General features: G+C 35.6%; 2 protein-coding genes across 2 annotated transcripts; both read left to right on the top strand.

Annotated features, from left to right (window-relative positions):
- The first annotated feature begins 6,078 nt into the window (after window positions 1–6,078).
- On the top strand, window positions 6,079–9,055 carry LOC126722151 (putative disease resistance protein RGA3). Its single transcript, XM_050425304.1, has 2 exons — window positions 6,079–8,772; window positions 8,861–9,055. The coding sequence occupies exons 1-2, from the start codon at window positions 6,079–6,081 to the stop codon at window positions 9,053–9,055; spliced, it is 2,889 nt and encodes a 962-aa protein (XP_050281261.1).
- Window positions 9,056–14,499: 5,444 nt separating this feature from the next.
- LOC126722150 (putative disease resistance protein RGA1) lies at window positions 14,500–18,691 on the top strand. The gene is made up of 3 exons (XM_050425303.1): window positions 14,500–15,439; window positions 15,560–15,647; window positions 15,857–18,691. Coding segments are annotated over exons 1-3 (1,029 nt in total). The 3' UTR covers window positions 15,858–18,691.
- Window positions 18,692–18,915: the final 224 nt, after the last annotated feature.

Genomic DNA, 18,915 nt, shown 5'->3' with positions numbered 1-18,915 from the left:
AATATCCAGAATTGCGTAAATTCTATGTGAAACTGTGTGCAGTATATATACGGATTGTCTAGATTTACAAAAAAAATTAAATATCCAGAATTGCGTAAATTCAACGGGAAATTGTGTACGTTAGATGTATAGATTTTCTAGATTTGTAGAAAAATTTAACATTGAGACTTGCGTTAATTGAACTGCAAATTGTGTACGTTACATGTACGGATTGTCTGGATTTGCAGAAAAATTGAATATCTAGAAATGCGTAAATTCTACAGGAAATTGTGTACATGATATGTATAGATTTCCAAGATTTGCAGAAATTTTGAATATCTAGAATTGCGTAAATTCAACGGGAAATGGGTACATTAGATGTACAGATTGACTGGACTTGCAGAAAGATTGAATATCCAGAATTACATAAATTCAACATAAAATTCTGTGCGTTCTATGTCCAAATTTGCAGAAAAATTCAATATCCAAAATTGCGCAAATTCGAAGGGAAATTGTGTACATTAGATGTACGAATTTTCTGAATTTGCAAAAAAATTGAATATCCAAAATTTCGTATATTCAACAGGAAATTGTGAACACTATATGCATGGATTGTCTGGATTTGCAAAAAATTAGAAGTCTTTGGATACGTTGAATGCGCAGAATTGTGTTAATCCAACGGGAAATTGTGTCTATTAGATGTATGAATTGTATGGATTTATAGGAAAATTGAAAATACAGAATTACGAAAATTTAGTGTGAAATTATGTACATTATATGCATGGATTATCTGGATTTGTAGAAAAACTAAACTTTGCGAATACGTTGAATGTACAGAATCGTGAAAATCCAATGGGTATTTGTGTACTTTAGATGTACGGATTGTTAGGATTTGATGAGAAATTGAATACCAAAAATTGCATAAAATTAACGAGAAATTGTGTACATTATATGAACTAATTGCCTAGATTTGTAAAAAAATTGAATATCTAGAATTGTGTAAATTCTACGGGAAACAGTGTACATTATATGTATGGATTGCCTGGATTTGCTGAAAAATTGAATATCTAGAATTGCATAAATCCGACGGGAAATTGTGCACATTAGATGCATGAATTGTCTGGATTTGCAGAAAGATTGATTATCCAGAATTTCGTAAATTCAACATGAAATTATGTGCATTATATGTACGGATTGTCTGGATTTGCAGAAAAATTCGATATCCGAAATTGCATAAATTCTACAAGAAATTGTGTACATTATATGTACGGATTGTCTAGATTTGCAAAAAAATTGAATATCCAGAATTGCGTAAATTCTATGGAAAATTGTGTACATTATATTCATGGATTGTCTGGATTTGCAAAAAAATTAAATATCCAAAACTGCCTAAATCTGATGGGAAATTGTGTACATTAGATGTATGGATTGTTTGCATTTGTAGAAAGATTGAATATCTAGAATTGCGTAAATTCAATGGGGAATTGTGTGCATTATATGTATGGATTTTCTGGATTTTACAGAAAAATTGAACTCTGCAAACACATTGAATGCACAGAATTGCGTCAATCCAACAGGAAATTGTGTACATTAGATGTACCGATTGTCTGGATTTGAAGAAAATTTGAATACCCTGAATTGCGAAAATTCAACGAGAAATTTTATAGATTATATGTATGGATTGTTTAGATTTACAGAAAATCTAAACTCTGCAAATACATTGAATGTACAGAATTGTGTAAATTCAACGTGAAATTGTGTACATTATATGTACGGATTGTCTAGATATGCAGAAAATTTGAATACCTAGAACAACGTACAATCAACGAGAAATTGTGTACATATGATGTATATATTTTCTGGATTAGAAGAAAATTTGAATATCTAGAATTGAGTAAACTCAATGGGAAATTATGTACATTATATGTACGGATTTTTTGGATTTGCAGAAAAATTAAATATCCAGAATTGCTTAAATTCAACAGGAAATTGTGTATATTAGATGTATGGATTTTATGGATTTGTAGAAAAGTTGAACATCCAAAATTGCGTAAATTGAAGAAGAAATCGTGTACATTATGTGTATGAATTTCTGGATTTGTAGAAAAGTTAAGCATTCAGAATTGTGTAAATTCAATGGAAAATTATGTACATTAGATGTATGAATTTTCTAGATTTGCAGAAAAATTGAACATCTAGAATTGCGTAAATTGAACAAGAAATTGTGTATGTTATATGTAGGGATTGTCTGGATTTGTAGAAAAAAAGAAGACCCAAAATTGCATAAATTCTACAGGAAATTGTATACATTATACCTATGGATTGTCAAGATTTGTAGAAAAATTGAACATCCACAATTGTGTAAATTTAACAGGAAGTTGTGTACATTATATGTACAGATTGTCTAGATTTGCAGAAAAATTGAATATCCAGAATTGCGTAAATTCTATGGGAAATTTTGTACACCATATCTTCGGATTGTCAGGATTTGCAGAAAAATTGAACATCCAGAATTGCGTAAATTCAAAGGAAATTGTATACATTATATGCACGGATTGTCTAGATTTGTAGAAAAATTTAATATCCAGAATTGCATAAATTCAATAGGAAATTGTGTACATTAGATATCCGGATTTTTTAGATTTGCAGAAAAATTGAACATCCAGTATTGTGTAAATTGAACTGAAAATTGTGTACAATATATGTACGGATTGTTTGGATTTGCAGAAATAATAAATATCTAGAATTGTGTAAATTCAACAGGAAATTGTGTACATTAGATATACAGATTGCCTAGATTTGCAAAAATTTTGAATATCCAGAATTGTGTAAATTTAACGAAAAATTGTGTATATTAGATGTATGGATTGTCTGGATTTGCAAAAAAATTGCATATATAGAATTGCGTAAATTCAACGGGAAATTGTGTACATTAGATGTACAGATTGTCTGTATTTGCAAAAAGATTGAATTTCTAGAATTGCGTAAATTCAATGGGAAATTTTGTACATTAGATGTATGCATTGTTTTGATTTACAAAAAAACTGAACTCTGCGAATACGATGAATGTACAAAATTGCGAAAATCCAACAGACAATTGTGTACAGTAGTTATACGGATGCTCTGGATTTGCAAATAATTTGAATATCCAGAATTGTTTAAATTCAACGTGAAGTTGTGTAGATTATATGTACGAATTGTCAGGATCTACAAAAAAATTGTACTCTATAGATATGTTGAATGTACAAGATTGTGTAAATCCAATGGACAATTATGTATATTAGATGTACGGATTGTCTAGATTTGCTGAAAATTTGAATATCCTGAATTGCATAAATTCTAGGGGAAATTTTGTACGTTACATGTATGGATTGTTAGATTTTACAAAAAAATTGAACTTTGCAGATATGTCGAATGTACAGAATTGCATAAATCTAACGGGCAATCATGTACATTTGAATTTCCTGAATTGTGTAAAACCAAGGGGAAATTTTGTACATTATATGTACAAATTGTCTAGATTCACAGAAGGATTGAACTCTACAGATACGTTGAATGTACAGAATTGCGTAAATCCAACGGGAAATTGTGTAAATTAGATGTACGGATTGTATTGAATTTGCAGAAAAATTGAATATCCTAAATTGCAAAAATTCTACGGGAAATTGTGTTCATTATATGTATGGATTGTTTGGTTTTGTAGAAAATCTGAATTCCGTGGATACGTTGAATGTACAGAATTGCGTAAATCCAATGAGAAATTGAGTACATTAGATGTATGGATTGTCTGGATTTCCAAAAAAGTTGAATATCCAGAATTACGTAACTTCAACAAGAAATTTTGTATAGTATATTTACAAATTGTTTGAATTTACGGAATACCTAAATTCTATGGATAGGTTGAATGCACAGAATTGCGTAAATCCAACAGCAAATTGTGTACATTAGATGTAAGGATTGTTTGGATATGCAGGTAATTTATATATCCAAAATTATGTAAATTCAACAAGAAATTGTGTACATTATATGTACGGATTGTTTGAATTTACAGAAAATCTAAATTCTGCGGATACATTAAATGTACAGAATTGTGTAAATTCAACGGGAAATTGTGTACGTTAGATGTACAGATTGTTTGAATTTGCAGAAAAATTGAATATCAAGAATTGCGTAAAGTCAACGGTAAATTGTGTACATTATATGAACGGATTGTCTGGATTTGTAGAAAATGAATTTTTAGAATTGCGTTAATCTGAAGGGAAATTGTGTACATTAGATGTACGAATTGTCTGCATTTGTAAAAAGATTGAATATCAAGAATTGCGCAAATTCAACGGGAAATTTTATGCATTATATGTGCGGATTTTCTAGATTTACAAAAAAACTGAACTTTGCGGACAAGTTGAATGCACAGTATTGCGTAAATCCAATTGGAAATTGTGTACAATAGATGTACAGATTATTTGGATTTAAAGAAAATTTTAATATCCTGAATTGCGTAAATTCAACAGGAAATTGTATACATGATATGTATGTATTGTTTAGATTTACATAAAATATGAACTCTGCAGATACGTTGAATGTATGGATTTGTGTAAATTCAACGTAAAATTGTGTACATTATAGGTATGGATTGTCTGGATATGTAGAAAATTTGAATACCCAGAACTACGTAAATTCAACGAGAAATTGAGCACATTAGATGTACGGATTGTCCCCTCACAAGAATTGCTATTGAGTTACTAAAATTTTTTCTTCTTGCTACAATCAAGCTTATTTAGTTCTACAACAACAATTTTAGAGATACCCACATGATTTTTAGTGTTTCTGAAATTTTTGAATTTAATAAGAGAAATCAATCTACCATCTAATATTTATAATAAGATTTTTTTTAATGATTAAAGGCAAAATGAAATTGTTGGATTGCTAACAAGATATTGAAAATTTGTCCTTATGATACAACCAATTATATTACATTCCACAAATAGTAATTATGGAGATACCCACGTGGTTTTTAGTGTTTATGAAAATAAATCTTCCATCTAATATTTACAATGAGAGTGTTTTTTTCTTTAATTTTAATTTTTTTTTAATACGATACAACTTCAACCTCTGACATAAAATATTTACAATGAGATTTTTTTAAACGGACTTTACCAGTTTTTTTTTAGAGAGTTTTTTTTTTTTTTTTTGAGCTAACTGAAACCTGAGAGTTTAAACAATATATATAGACCACAAAAAGTCACAAATAAAGTATTATAATTGTTAGAAAACAATTAGAAAAAATCTCTTAACATTCACAAATGTCTTAAATATCGGGTGGTGCAACTCTTAACAATATATTAAAAAATGTACTTTTGCTTAATCTCATCCAAAATTCGATTAATTGAATTTCTCAACACTCAAAAAAGTCAAATTTCTACCGTAAATTTGACAAGGTCACAACAAATGCATTTTTAACTTCTTTATATATATATATATATATATATGTATGTATGTATATTCATCTCTTTAAAAGAGATAATAATACTCTTCCACTTCCAAAAGTACATAGGATCAAATAATATTTTTTCACGGCTAAAGTGGGATCAAACTTGTATTATAATTTATTTGTTAATTAATTATTTAAATAGAAAAAATATTAGAGCACTCATATAATTGAATGCAAAATAACATAAGATATCATTTTTTGCACATTTATCTCCAAAATCACCCAAATTAATTTAGTCAAACTTGTGTAAAATAGCATCAAAGTAGATTATTTTGAAAAATAATTGTGTAAAATATAAAAAATAGATTCTTATACTAAAATAGACAAAAAAAAAAAAAAAAAAATTGTACCAATTGATGTGAGCTCTTTAAGAATTTTAATATTTTAGATATAAAATATATATTTTTTGAAATAAAATCTTCTTGAAAATTTTTAACCAGTAACTCGATGACGACTGATATCTAGCTAGCAGCCATTGGTTCACGACGTCCTCATATTTTTAGAAACAATTGTAACCATTGTAACAGTGCGCCTACCTCTCATCAGTCATCATTTTCAGTATTCCACAAACAAATCCATCTAGTATTCCGGAAAAAAGAAAAAAAGAAATGGCTGAAGGAGTTTTATTCGAACATGCAGGCAGAGTCCTTGGAGTGCTGACTTCTTTAACTCTCCAAGAGATTCAGTTGTCCTTGGGTGTCAAAGCTGAGCTTGAAAATCTAACGAATACGGTTTCCACCATCCAAGCTGTGATTCTAGATGCAGAAAAGCGGAGTTCTCATAACCATGAGATCAAAGACTGGCTTAGAAAGCTCAAAGATGTCATTCATGATGCAGATGACTTGTTAGATGACTTCTCCACTGAAGTTTTGCGGCACAAAGTGATGGTTGGAGATGTGATGACAAAGGAGGTATGTATTTTCTACTCAAGTTCAAACCAGCTTGTTTTTAGTCCTAAGATGGGTCATAAAATCAGGGCCATTAGGGAGAAATTAAATGGCATTGCAGATGATAGGACCAAGTTCCACTTTATGGAAAGCCCCATTGAGCCTCAAATGATTAATAGGGAAAGAGAAACTTATTCTTTTGTGCCAGAAGAAGAAGTTGTTGGGAGAGAAGATGACAAAAATGCAATTGTAGAATGTCTTTTGGATAATAATGTTGTAGAAAATGTTTCAATTATTTCGATAGTTGGAATGGCTGGGTTAGGTAAGACCACACTAGCTCAACTCATATACAATGATAAGATTGTTAATAAAACTTATGAGTTGAAACTTTGGATTTGTGTCTCTAGTAACTTTGATGTAAAACAAATTGTTAAAGCAATTTTAGAACATTTGATTGATGAGAAGCTTAAAGAAAGCCTTGAAATCTTGCAAACACAACTTCGAGAAAAACTTAATGGAAAAAAATATTTGCTTGTCTTGGATGATGTGTGGAACGAGGATAATAATAAATGGTTTCTCTTGAAAAATTTGTTAATGGTTGGTGCAAGGGGAAGTAAGATAATAGTAACTACACGCTCTGAAAAGGTAGCAATGATAATAGGCACAACTTCATGTTATCCTCTAAAAGGCCTAACTAAAAAAAAGGCTTGGAGTTTATTTGTAAAAATAGCATTTGAACAAGGCCAAGAACCAGAGAACCAAGCCCTTGTAAGCCTAGGAGAGGAGATTATGAATAATTGTGCTGGGGTACCTCTTGTTATAAGAACAATAGCAAGCTTACTACGCTCCAAGACTTCAGAAAATGAGTGGCGATCTTTTAAAAATTATGAACTCTCAAAAATCGCTCAAGAAGAAAATGATATCTCATCAACACTTAAGTTGAGTTATGATCATCTACCCCCATACTTAAAGCAATGCTTTGCTTATTGTAGTTTATTTCCCAAAGATTACAAGATTCAAGTAAAGACACTAATTGATCTTTGGGTAGCACAAGGTTTTATTAAATTATCAGATCCAAAGCAACGTGTGGAGGATGTTGGTAGAGGGTACTTTATGGTGTTACTTTGGAGGTCATTTTTCCAAGATATAGGAAAAGATGAACATGGAAATGTTATATGGTGCAAAATGCATAATCTCATGCATGATCTTGCAACTTTGGTGTCTGGGATGGAAAGTGTTGCATTAAATTCAAGTGGGGAAAACATTGGTGAAAAAGTTCGTCATCTATCATTTAATCTTATGGATCCAATCACCATGCTTAATGGAAGGAAGATGCGAACAATTCTTGCATCTAGTGTAGGGGGAAATTTGGGTAATTTAACTTGTGATGCACTTGTTTCAAATCTTAAGTATTTGCGCACATTGGATTTAAGCAATTTACGACTACATGCATTGCCAAGTTCAATCGGAGAGTTGAAACATTTAAGATATCTTGATGTATCTGAAAATCGTGATATTAAAATTCTCCCTAATTCCATTACTAGGCTACAGAATTTGCAGACCTTAAAACTCAATAATTGTGGATCTCTTAGGGAATTACCCATGGACACTAAAAAATTGGTCAATCTTAGGCATCTAGATGTTACTAATTGTTTAAAATTGACTCATATGCCCCATGGACTAGGACAATTAACTTCTCTTGAGATACTACCACAGTTTGTTGTGAGTAAGGTAGGTTCTAGAGCTAGGTCTAGTTGTGGGCTAAGTGAATTGAAAGAGTTGAGCAATTTGGGAGGACGCTTATGGATTGGATATCTAGGACATGAAAAAGAGGACATGTTGGAATGTCAAGCTGCAAATATGAAGGAGAAACAACATCTTCAACAATTGATTTTACGGTGGGATCGATTACGGAATGGAGAAACCACATGTTATGATGAAATAGCATTGAAATGGCTCCAACCACATCCAAATCTTAAAGCATTGGAGTTATGGTCTTATATGGGTGTGACAATTCCAAGTTGGATCTCTTCGCTCACTAATCTTGTCAATTTGGAATTTTGGCATACTCACAAATGCCACCACCTCCCACCATTATATCAACTCCCTTTTCTCAAGTCTCTCAGTCTTGTAGATATGGGAGAGCTTGAATACATATCAGAAGACACTAATAGTCTATCCTTTACTTCATCGTTGTCTTCCTCGAAAACATTATTTTTCCCATCCTTAATTACTCTCACATTATGGGATTGCCCCAATGTGAAAGGATGGTGGAGGATGGATGATAACACTCAACCAGACCATTTGTTAATACCATCATTTCCTCATCTTTCGGAATTAGAAATTAGTTTTTGCCCGAACCTGACTTGCATGCCACTATTTCCGTATCTCAAAGAAGGGTTGACATTGACTGAAGTTAGCTCCAAAGTATTGCAACAAACAATGGATATGGTAGTAACATATTAAGAATGCAAAGAAGTGTTGCATATCTCAAGCCACACAGCTAGCTAGTAGTGTAGCTGGGACTGATGAAGGAAGCACTAGCTCAGCCACAAGACCAGCAGTCAGTGCAGCATTTGCTGATGAGGTACGCACTGATCAGACTACCAAGCTAGCATCAAAGGACAAGATCAACTCAGCAATCTTGGAAATGATTGAGTCCATGCCACATCATGAGTTCTTCATCCAGGATCATTGAAGAAGTTAGTTCCACAAATCTAGGAGTTAGTTACTTAGGCTTGCCACGTGTACAGCCACCAGAAAATTCAAATAACTGATTTTGGCGCCAATAGTTGAGTTAGTTATTTCTCTGTGTATATAAACAGAGTAATGTGTAGATGTTTATTAATTCAATTCATTTCATTGTAATTCATTCTTCAATCAATGAAATTCTCTCTATTCTATTTAGTTTCTCTGTTTCTTTACATGGTATCAGAGCCCTAGCATGTGCTAGCTTCGCTTCTTGTTACAAACTTTTCTTGTTTGCCAAACAGAGAATACTTCAAGAGTTTTCCTTGAATTCTGATTTTGCAAGATCTTAATTCATCTCTGTTGATATTGAATCTTGTCTTTCGATTCCATTTCCAATTTCATTAGAAGTTTCATTCAAGCTTCGTGAAAATCATCAATGGCCTCTGTTGAAGGAAGTGACTCTGATCCTACACACAATCAATCCACACACCAAGCTCCTCAGTCTAACACAGAAATCAATTCTCCCAATCGGTTTTTCCTTAGTGCAAGTGAGAATCCTGGAAATATCTTAGTCACTCAACCACTCTTGGGGATGAGGAACTATCAATCTTGGTCTAGGGCTATGGTTCTAGCATTGACTGCCAAGAAAAAAATAGGATTCGTGAATGGCAAGATTGTAAAGCCTGAAGATGATTCTCCTTTGTATGAAGATTGGGAAAGTTGTAACACAATGGTGCTTTCTTGGTTGATCAACTCTATGCATGATGATGTTTCAAGTGGCATCATGTACTGTGAGACTGCAAGGGAGATGTGGCTGGAGTTACAGCGTGTGTTTTCACAAGGAAATGGACCAAAGGTTTATAATCTTCAGCAAGAGATTTCACAGATAACTCAGGGGCAATTATCAGTGACTGAGTACTATTCTAAATTCAAGAAGCTTTGGGATCAATTGATTCATTATGAACCTTTACCAGCCTGCTCTTGTGGAGCAATGAAAACTCTGAGCATTGCACATGAGAAATCCTATGTGATGAGGTTCTTGATGGGACTCAGTGAGAATTTCGAGACAGTGAGGAGTCACATTCTCATGCTTGAACCATTTCCTTCAATGAGCAAGGTATATGCTCTGGTTCTCCAAGAAGAATCTCACAAAGGCATTGGCCATGGCTCTACCTTCACACCTAAGCCTGATTCAGTGGCAATGTATGCCAATACCAGGGGATATTCAGGCAATAAAGGTGGTTTCAAGAAGGAAAGACCTTTGTGTACCCATTGTAACATGCTTGGACATACTATGGACAAGTGTTACAAGCTCCACGGGTATCCACCAGGTTACAAGCACAAAGGGAAGCCTAATTCCAATGCTAACCAAGTTTCATATCCTCAAGGTCAAGCTGTTGAGGTTCCTTCTAATGCATCTGTTCAGTGTCCTATTTCTAAGGCACAGTGTGAACAATTACTTGCTCTATTCAATTCTGGGACTGGTCAAGGTGCTAATCACCATGTTGCAAGTGTTAGTACAAGTGCTGCTGTCTCTAGCATGCTTTCTGGAGCTACTGGTTCGCATGCTGCAACTGGTGTGCCTTCCACATCTATGACATCTTCAGACTATACTCAATCTACCTTTGTTGACACCATGTCAGGTATCAATCCTTTGCTTCATTTTTCCCCTTCCTTGAAGCATTCAATCTTTTCTGCTAAAGTAGTTGATAGGGATGTCTTTTGTGCCACTGATTGGGTCATAGACACAGGGGCTACAGATCATATGGTCCATTCTATTGCATGTTTCACCACTATCACTGCTACCCTAAACACCTTTGTCAATTTACCTAATGGTGAAGTTGCTTCTGTTACTCATGTTGGCATTGTGAAGATATCAGAACACCTTATACTTCACAATGTTCTTTGTGTCCCATCTTTTAGTTTCAATCTCATCTCTGTCAGTCAGTTAGTTAAGTCCACTGCTTGTTGCCTTATTTTCCTTGGACATTGTTGCTTTATCCAGGACCTTGCTCATTGGAGCACACTTGGTCTGGGTAGAGAAAGCAATGGACTTTACTTGCTGGACAAGAGCTACATTTCTTCACCATCTGTTGCTGCTTCTGTACATAGTCCTCAAGTTCACATCTGGCACTCCAGATTGGGCCACCTGTCAAATGCCAAATTGGCTTCAATAAAATCTAGTGATGTACCTAGTTTCATTTCTGTTGAGACCCTTGATTGTAACATTTGTCCCCTTGCAAAACAAAAACGTTTATCCTTTAATAAAAGCTCTCATTTGTCTAAATCTTGCTTTGAGTTGATTCATTGTGATTTGTGGGGACCCTTCTCGGTTTCTACCATTGATCATTGCAAGTATTTTTTAACCATTGTTGATGACTATTCTAGAACCACTTGGGTTTATCTGTTAAAGCATAAGTCTCAAACACAATCTGTTTTAGAACAATTTTGCACTATGGTGGAGACTCAATTTTGTAAGAAAATTAAAACTCTAAGGTCTGACAATGGGACTGAATTCATCATGAAAGATTTTTTTGCAAAAAGGGGCATCTTACATCATTTGAGTTGTGTTGAAACCCCTCAACAAAATGCTATTGTTGAGAGGAAGCACCAACACATCTTAAATGTGGCAAGAGCTCTCATGTTTCAATCCCATTTACCTTTGCATTTGTGGGGTCATGCTATACTGGCTGCTGTGTACTTAATCAACAGAACCCCTTCATCTGTTTTGTCAAATCAGATTCCTTATGAAGTTTTATTTGGTCATCCACCTAGCTATGCACATCTTAAAGTGTTTGGTTGCTTATGCTTTGCTTCCACTCTTTCAAATCATAGGTCTAAATTTGCCCCTAGAGCTGTTAGGTGTGTCTTCTTGGGATATCCTTTTGGGGTTAAAGGATATAAGGTTCTTGATTTGTCTACTAACAAGGTGTTCCTTTCTAGAGATGTGGTTTTCCATGAAAATTCTTTCCCTTTTGCTTCTATTTCACCTCATAATGCAGATCCTTTCCTATCATCTGCTGTGGAAGCTTCTTGTTCAGCTGGTGTTGCTGATTTTGTTACTCCTGTCAGCATTTCTGAACCCTCTTCCATGGATTTTACTGATCCACCTTCTTCTTCTCATCAGCATGTTCCACTTGTCTTGTCTTCTAATCCTATTTCTTCTTCTAGTCCTATACAGATGTGTCATTCTGATGCAGTACCTTCTTCCTCACCACCAGTTGCTTCAGTGCCTCCAGTGCCTCTAAGGAAGTCCACTAGGGATATCAGACCTCCTGCTTATTTGCAGGACTATGCTTGTACTGCCATTGCACCTGGTGCTCCTTATGCTCTTGATCAATGTCTTACATATTCTCACTTGGAGCCATGCTACCATTCTTATTTGCTGGCAGTTACTTCTAGTCCTAAAGAGCCTTCAAATTTCTCCCAAGCTGTTCAAGATCCACTTTGGAGGGCTGCCATGGACAAAGAAATCCAGGCCCTTGAACAGAATCATACTTGGACTGTGACTACCTTGCCTCCTGGTAAGCTTCCCATTGGCTGCAAATGGGTTTATAAAGTCAAGCTTAACCCTGATGGAAGTGTTGAAAGGTTCAAAGCTAGGCTGGTTGCAAAGGGGTATACTCAAAGGGAAGGTCTTGATTTTCTTGAAACCTTCTCTCCTGTTGCTAAAACAGTTTCAGTGAGGGTCTTGATTGCTCTTGCTGCTGCCAAGCAATGGCCTTTGCACCAATTGGACATCAACAATGCCTTTTTGCATGGTGATTTGGATGAAGAGGTTTATATGTCATTGCCACCTGGTTTTCACAGTAAGGGGGAGTGTGTTTCAGATTCTTCCACTGCTCCTAAGGTGTGCAAATTGGTTAAATCTCTTTATGGGTTGAGACAAGCTTCAAGGCAATGGTACACTAAGCTATCAACAACAATAAAGGAGCTTGGTTTTGTTCAATCTCAGGCTGATCATTCCTTATTTGTGCACAGCAAAGGGTCCTTGTTCACTGCTCTGTTGGTCTATGTTGATGATATGGTGATCACTGGCAATGATCATGCCTGTGTTGTCTCTCTCAAGTCCATTCTTGATCAAAAGTTTGGTATTAAAGACTTGGGATCACTCAAGTATTTCTTGGGTTTAGAGATTGCAAGGAACAAGAGTGGGATCAGCTTAACACAGAGGAAGTATGCCTTGGAAGTGCTTGAAGAAACTGGTATGACAGGGTGTAAACCAGTACAAACCCCAATGGAACAGCAACTGAAGTTGTCTAAAGGCAGTGGAGACTTACTTACCAATCCAGGACAGTATAGAAGGCTCATTGGGAAGCTTATGTACTTGACCTTGAGCAGACCGGATATCACATATGCAGTTCATAGACTCAGCCAGTTCTTAGCACAGCCTAGAGCACCACACATGAAAGCAGCCTCTAGAATACTTCAATACATAAAAGGAACACCTGGTCAAGGTGTTTTCTTTCCCACTAAATCTGATCTACACCTAAAAGCATACTGTGATGCTGATTGGGCAGGGTGTCCTGACACAAGAAAGTCTCTAACAGGCTATTGTGTGTTCCTTGGTGATGCCTTAGTGTCTTGGAAGTCTAAGAAGCAAAGCATAGTCTCTAGGTCTAGTGCAGAAGCTGAATATAGAGCTATGGCTAACACCACATGTGAATTGACTTGGATTTTGCATCTGCTACAAGATTTACATGTCAAACATGATCAGCCTGTGTTGATGTACTGTGACAACCAGGCAGCAATCCATATAGCAGCTAATCCAGTGTTCCATGAGAGGTCAAAACACATAGAAGCTGACTGCCATATTGTAAGGAATAAGATCCTTGAGGGTGCACTCAAAACCTTCCATGTTTCGACTAAGAATCAGTTGGCAGATGTGTTTACCAAGGCCTTGGGAGTGGAGAGTTTTTTAAGGCTAATTAGAAGACTAAGTGTCATAAATATTTTTGCTTCTCATGTGGAATATCCTCATACTGGTATGGAAGATCAACAGGCAAGAGCTGTACTCTTGAGGGGGAGTATTAAGAATGCAAAGAAGTGTTGCATATCTCAAGCCACACAGCTAGCTAGTAGTGTAGCTGGGACTGATGAAGGAAGCACTAGCTCAGCCACAAGACCAGCAGTCAGTGCAGCATTTGCTGATGAGGTACGCACTGATCAGACTACCAAGCTAGCATCAAAGGACAAGATCAACTCAGCAATCTTGGAAATGATTGAGTCCATGCCACATCATGAGTTCTTCATCCAGGATCATTGAAGAAGTTAGTTCCACAAATCTAGGAGTTAGTTACTTAGGCTTGCCACGTGTACAGCCACCAGAAAATTCAAATAACTGATTTTGGCGCCAATAGTTGAGTTAGTTATTTCTCTGTGTATATAAACAGAGTAATGTGTAGATGTTTATTAATTCAATTCATTTCATTGTAATTCATTCTTCAATCAATGAAATTCTCTCTACAAAACCCATCAACGACATTCTCAACCTCCTCATGTTGCTTTCCTCTTTCTCAATTAGAGACTTTGCAGTTAGAATGGGTTAATGATTTAGAATCACTTCCAGCTGCATGGCTACGAAATCTTGTTTCACTTCGAAGACTTTCCATTTTCAACTGTAATGGACTTAGGTCTTTCCCTGGTGGAGGCATTCAACATCTCACCTCGCTTCAAGATATGAAAATTTGGGATTGTAACGAGCTTGTTTTTCTAAATGATGAAGATGATGGTATGCAATGGCAAGGCCTTAGGAGCCTTAGTTCACTCTATTTTACTGGACTTCCAAAACTGCTGTCTCTACCAAATGGACTTCAACATATTACCACTCTTCAAAAACTCCAAATTCGTGATTGTCCTAATTTGACAGCTTTACCAGAGTGGATAGGTAACCTCAAATCACTTCAAGAGCTTAACATTAGCAAATGGCCCAATTTGACATCATTGCCTCAAGAGATTTGTTATCTCACCTCTTTACAAGATTTGGAGATTGAAAATTGTCCTAATTTGATTGCTTTACCAGAGTGGATAGGTAATCTCACATTACTACAAAGGTTTAAAATTGACGAATACCCCAATTTGACATCATTGCCTGATGGAATGCGTCATCTCACCTCTTTACAATATCTTAACATTGAAAATTGTCCTAATTTGGTGGCTTTACCCGAGTGGATAGGCAACCTCACATCACTACAAAAGCTTGAAATTAGCCGTTGCCCCAATTTGAGATCATTGCCTCAAGGGATTCGCCATCTCTCCACTTTACAATGCCTTACAATTGCTAATTGTCCTCTTTTACGACAAAGATGTCAGAGACAGGCAGGTGAAGATTGGCCTAAGATTGCTCATATTCCATACTTAGATGTGGATTGGTACTTGGAGTATGCAAGAGGTAAAATATATGTATATTTTAATTCTAATTTTTTATACAATCAATCCTCTTCCTCTTCTTTGTGCTTTTGAGGGTTATAATATTTTGGAGAAATTCATTGATATTTGACTTCTTGTACAGAACCAATTGAGGCAAAGAATAAAGTTTGGCTCAAAATTCGGACCTTATTTGAAAACAGAAATTGTGCAACATTTCACAAAACTCAGTGGTAGTCATCTCTTTTCTCATTTTTTTTCTTCTACTCAGTTCTATTTTTTTTCCTATCCAAAAATTTTTAATTAGGCACGTGATTTCTTCACATTATTAGAAGAAAGAAAAACAATGACTTAAATTCTTTCAATTGTTTTAATTTGTTCTGCTGATTTATATCTTTGTATCTTTCACTCTGTTAATGGAATGATATTGATATATATGTAGAATCATAGCGAATTTCTTGGCACTTTGAGGGGAGGACTTTGTTGGGCTTTTGGAGCCTAGTTGTGTTTGATCTGGATGATGACCCGACCCGAAATAATGTTGCGTGGTTTTTAATGGGAGATTTTCTCAGGTTTCCCTGACAATAGTGAAATCCCTGCAACTTTGTGAAGGTAGGGAAATTACTGAATCAGGTAAATACTGTCTTGTGCGTGTGATTATTTTTCTTTAGCATGTGTTTTCTCTATTTTGTTTCTCATGGGTTTGGGAATTTCGAATTAATTCCCTACAACTGGTATCAAAGCCTAGGCTTTAGGTTTGAGTGGGAGCAATGGCAAAGGAAGCAGGAAAGGTGTCTAGAATAGAAAAGTTTGATAGTACAGACTTTGGATTCCGGAGGATGCAAATCGAAGATTATCTTTATGGAAAGAAGTTGCATCTGCCGCTTCTAGGGGAAAAACCTGAGACTATGAAGGCTGAGAAATGGGCTCTTCTTGACAGATAGGTACTGGGAGTTTTTAGGTTAACTCTATCTAGGTCTGTTGCACACAATGTTGTAAAGGATAAGACCACAGTAGATTTGATGAAGGTTTTGTTTGGTATGTATGAAAAACTGTCAACAAACAACAAGGTGTATTTGATGAAGGTTTTGTCTGGTATGTATCAAAAACTGTCAACAAACAACAAGGTACATTTGATGAAGAAACTGTTCAATCTGAAGATGGTAGAGAACGCATCAGTAGCACAACATCTGAATAAATTTAACACTATCACAAATCAATTGTCGTTTGTAGAAATTGATTTTGATGATGAGATTTGTGCACTAATCGTTTTGGCTTCTTTGCCAAACAGTTGAGAGGTAATGAGGATGGCAGTAAGCAATTTTATAGGAGAATAAAAGCTGAAGTACAATGACATACGAGATTTAATTCTGGCTGAGGAGATTCGCAGAAAAGATGCATATGAAACCTCAAGATCTAGTTCTGCCCTAAACCTTGAGACAAAAGGCAAAGTTAATGATAGAAATTCTAATCGGGGCAGATCAAAATCTAGAAATTCTAATCGGAACAAAAGTAAATCTAGATCAGGCCAACAAATACAATGTTGGAACTGTGGAAAAACAAGTCATTTTAGGAGGAAATGCAAAAGTCCTAAGAAGAAGAATGAAAATGATTCTACTAATACTATAACAGAAGAGGTATAGGATGCATTACTTCTTGCAGTAGACAGTCTACTTGATGATTGTGTTTTGGACTTAGAAGCTTCGTTTCATACCACTCCACATCAAGAAATCATACAGAACTATGTTGTAGGTGATTTTGGTAAGGTGTATTTGGTTGATGGTACAGCCTTGGATGTTGTGGGTATGTGAGTCGTCTGTATATTGTTGCCCAATGAGTCTATTTGGTTACTGGAGAAGGTTTGACATATTCTTGACTTGAGGAGGAATCTGATTTCTGTCGGACAACTTGACGATGAAGGGCATGCAATACTATTTGTTGATGGTACTTGGAAGGTTATAAAGGGAGCCAGAGCATTGGTTCATAGAAAGAAGACTGGTACTCTATATATGACCTCAAGTCCAAGAAATACAATTGCAGTTGTTGAAGCAAGTACTGATACAAGCCTATGACACCGTAGACTTGGTCACATGAGTGAGAAAGGGATGAAGATGCTGCTGTCAAGAGGAAAACTACCAGAATTGAAGTCCATTGATTTTGAAATGTGTGAAAGCTGCATCTTAGGAAAGCAGAAAAAGGAGAGTTTCTTGAAAACTGGCAGGACACTGAAGGTTGAAAAATTGGAGTTGGTACACACTGATTTGTGGGGGCCTTCTCTGGTTGCATCCCTTGGAGGTTCAAGGTACTACATCACTTTCATTGATGACTCAAGCAGAAATGTATGAGTTTATTTTCTGAAAAATAAGTCTGATGTATTTGAAACTTTAAAGAAGTGGAAGGTCATGGTTGAGACAGAAACAGGTTTGAAAGTAAAATATTTGAGGTTAGATAATGGAGGAGAATACATAGATGGAGGGTTCAGTGAGTATTGTGATGCACAAGGAATTAGGATGGAGAAGACTATTCTTGGAACACCACAGCAGAATGGTGTGGCTGAGCGCATGAACAGAATTCTCAATGAGCATGCTAGGAGTATGAGGTTGCATGCTGGACTATCAAAAACTTTTTAGGCTGATACTGTTACGGGCATCAGTCTAAAATATGTTTTTTCATTGGCTATGGTGATGAGAAATTTGGCTATAGGTTTTGGGATGAACAAAACAGGAAAATCATCAGAAGTAGAAATGTGATATTTAATGAACAGGCTATGTACAAGAGCAGGTCAACTGTAGTATTAGATGTTACAGAGATAGATTAAAAGAAATCTAAATATGTCAACTTAGATGAATTGACTGAAAGTACTGTCCAGAAAAGGGGTGAGGAAGATAAGGAGAATGTAGACTCACAGGTAGATCAAAGTACACCTGTAACTAAAGTCCGTAGATCTTTCAAGACCATTAGACCTCCACAGCGTTATTCACCCACTCTAAAATATCTCCTGTTGACTGATGGTGGTGAGCCAAAGTGTTATGAAGAAACCTTGCAGGATGAAAATTCAAGCAAGTGGGAGTTAGCCATGAAGGATGAGATGGATTCCTTGTTAGGGAATCAGACATAGGAATTGATTAAATTGCCAGTAGGAAAGAAGGCTTTGCACAACAAGTGGGTATACAGAATAAAGAATAAGCATGATGGCAGAAAGCATTACAAGACCAGATTAGTTGTCAAAGGGTTCCAGCAGAAGAAGGGCATTAACTATTCAGAAATATTTTCTCCAGTTGTGAAGATGTCAACAATCAGACTGGTATTGAGAATGGTGGCTACAGAAAATTTACGTCTTGTGCAATTAGATGTGAAGACGGCATTCCTTCATGGTGACTTGGAGGAAGACATTTACATGATTCAGCCAGAATGGTTCATTGTTCAGGAACAAGAGAATCTAGTCTGCAAATTGAGAAAGAGCTTGTATGGCCTAAAACAAGTTCCAAGACAATGGTACAA

The sequence above is a fragment of the Quercus robur genome, chromosome 4 (genome assembly GCF_932294415.1).
Source record: "Quercus robur chromosome 4, dhQueRobu3.1, whole genome shotgun sequence".
Taxonomy (NCBI): Eukaryota; Viridiplantae; Streptophyta; class Magnoliopsida; order Fagales; family Fagaceae; genus Quercus; species Quercus robur.
This window is presented reverse-complemented; position numbering and strand designations above follow the sequence as displayed.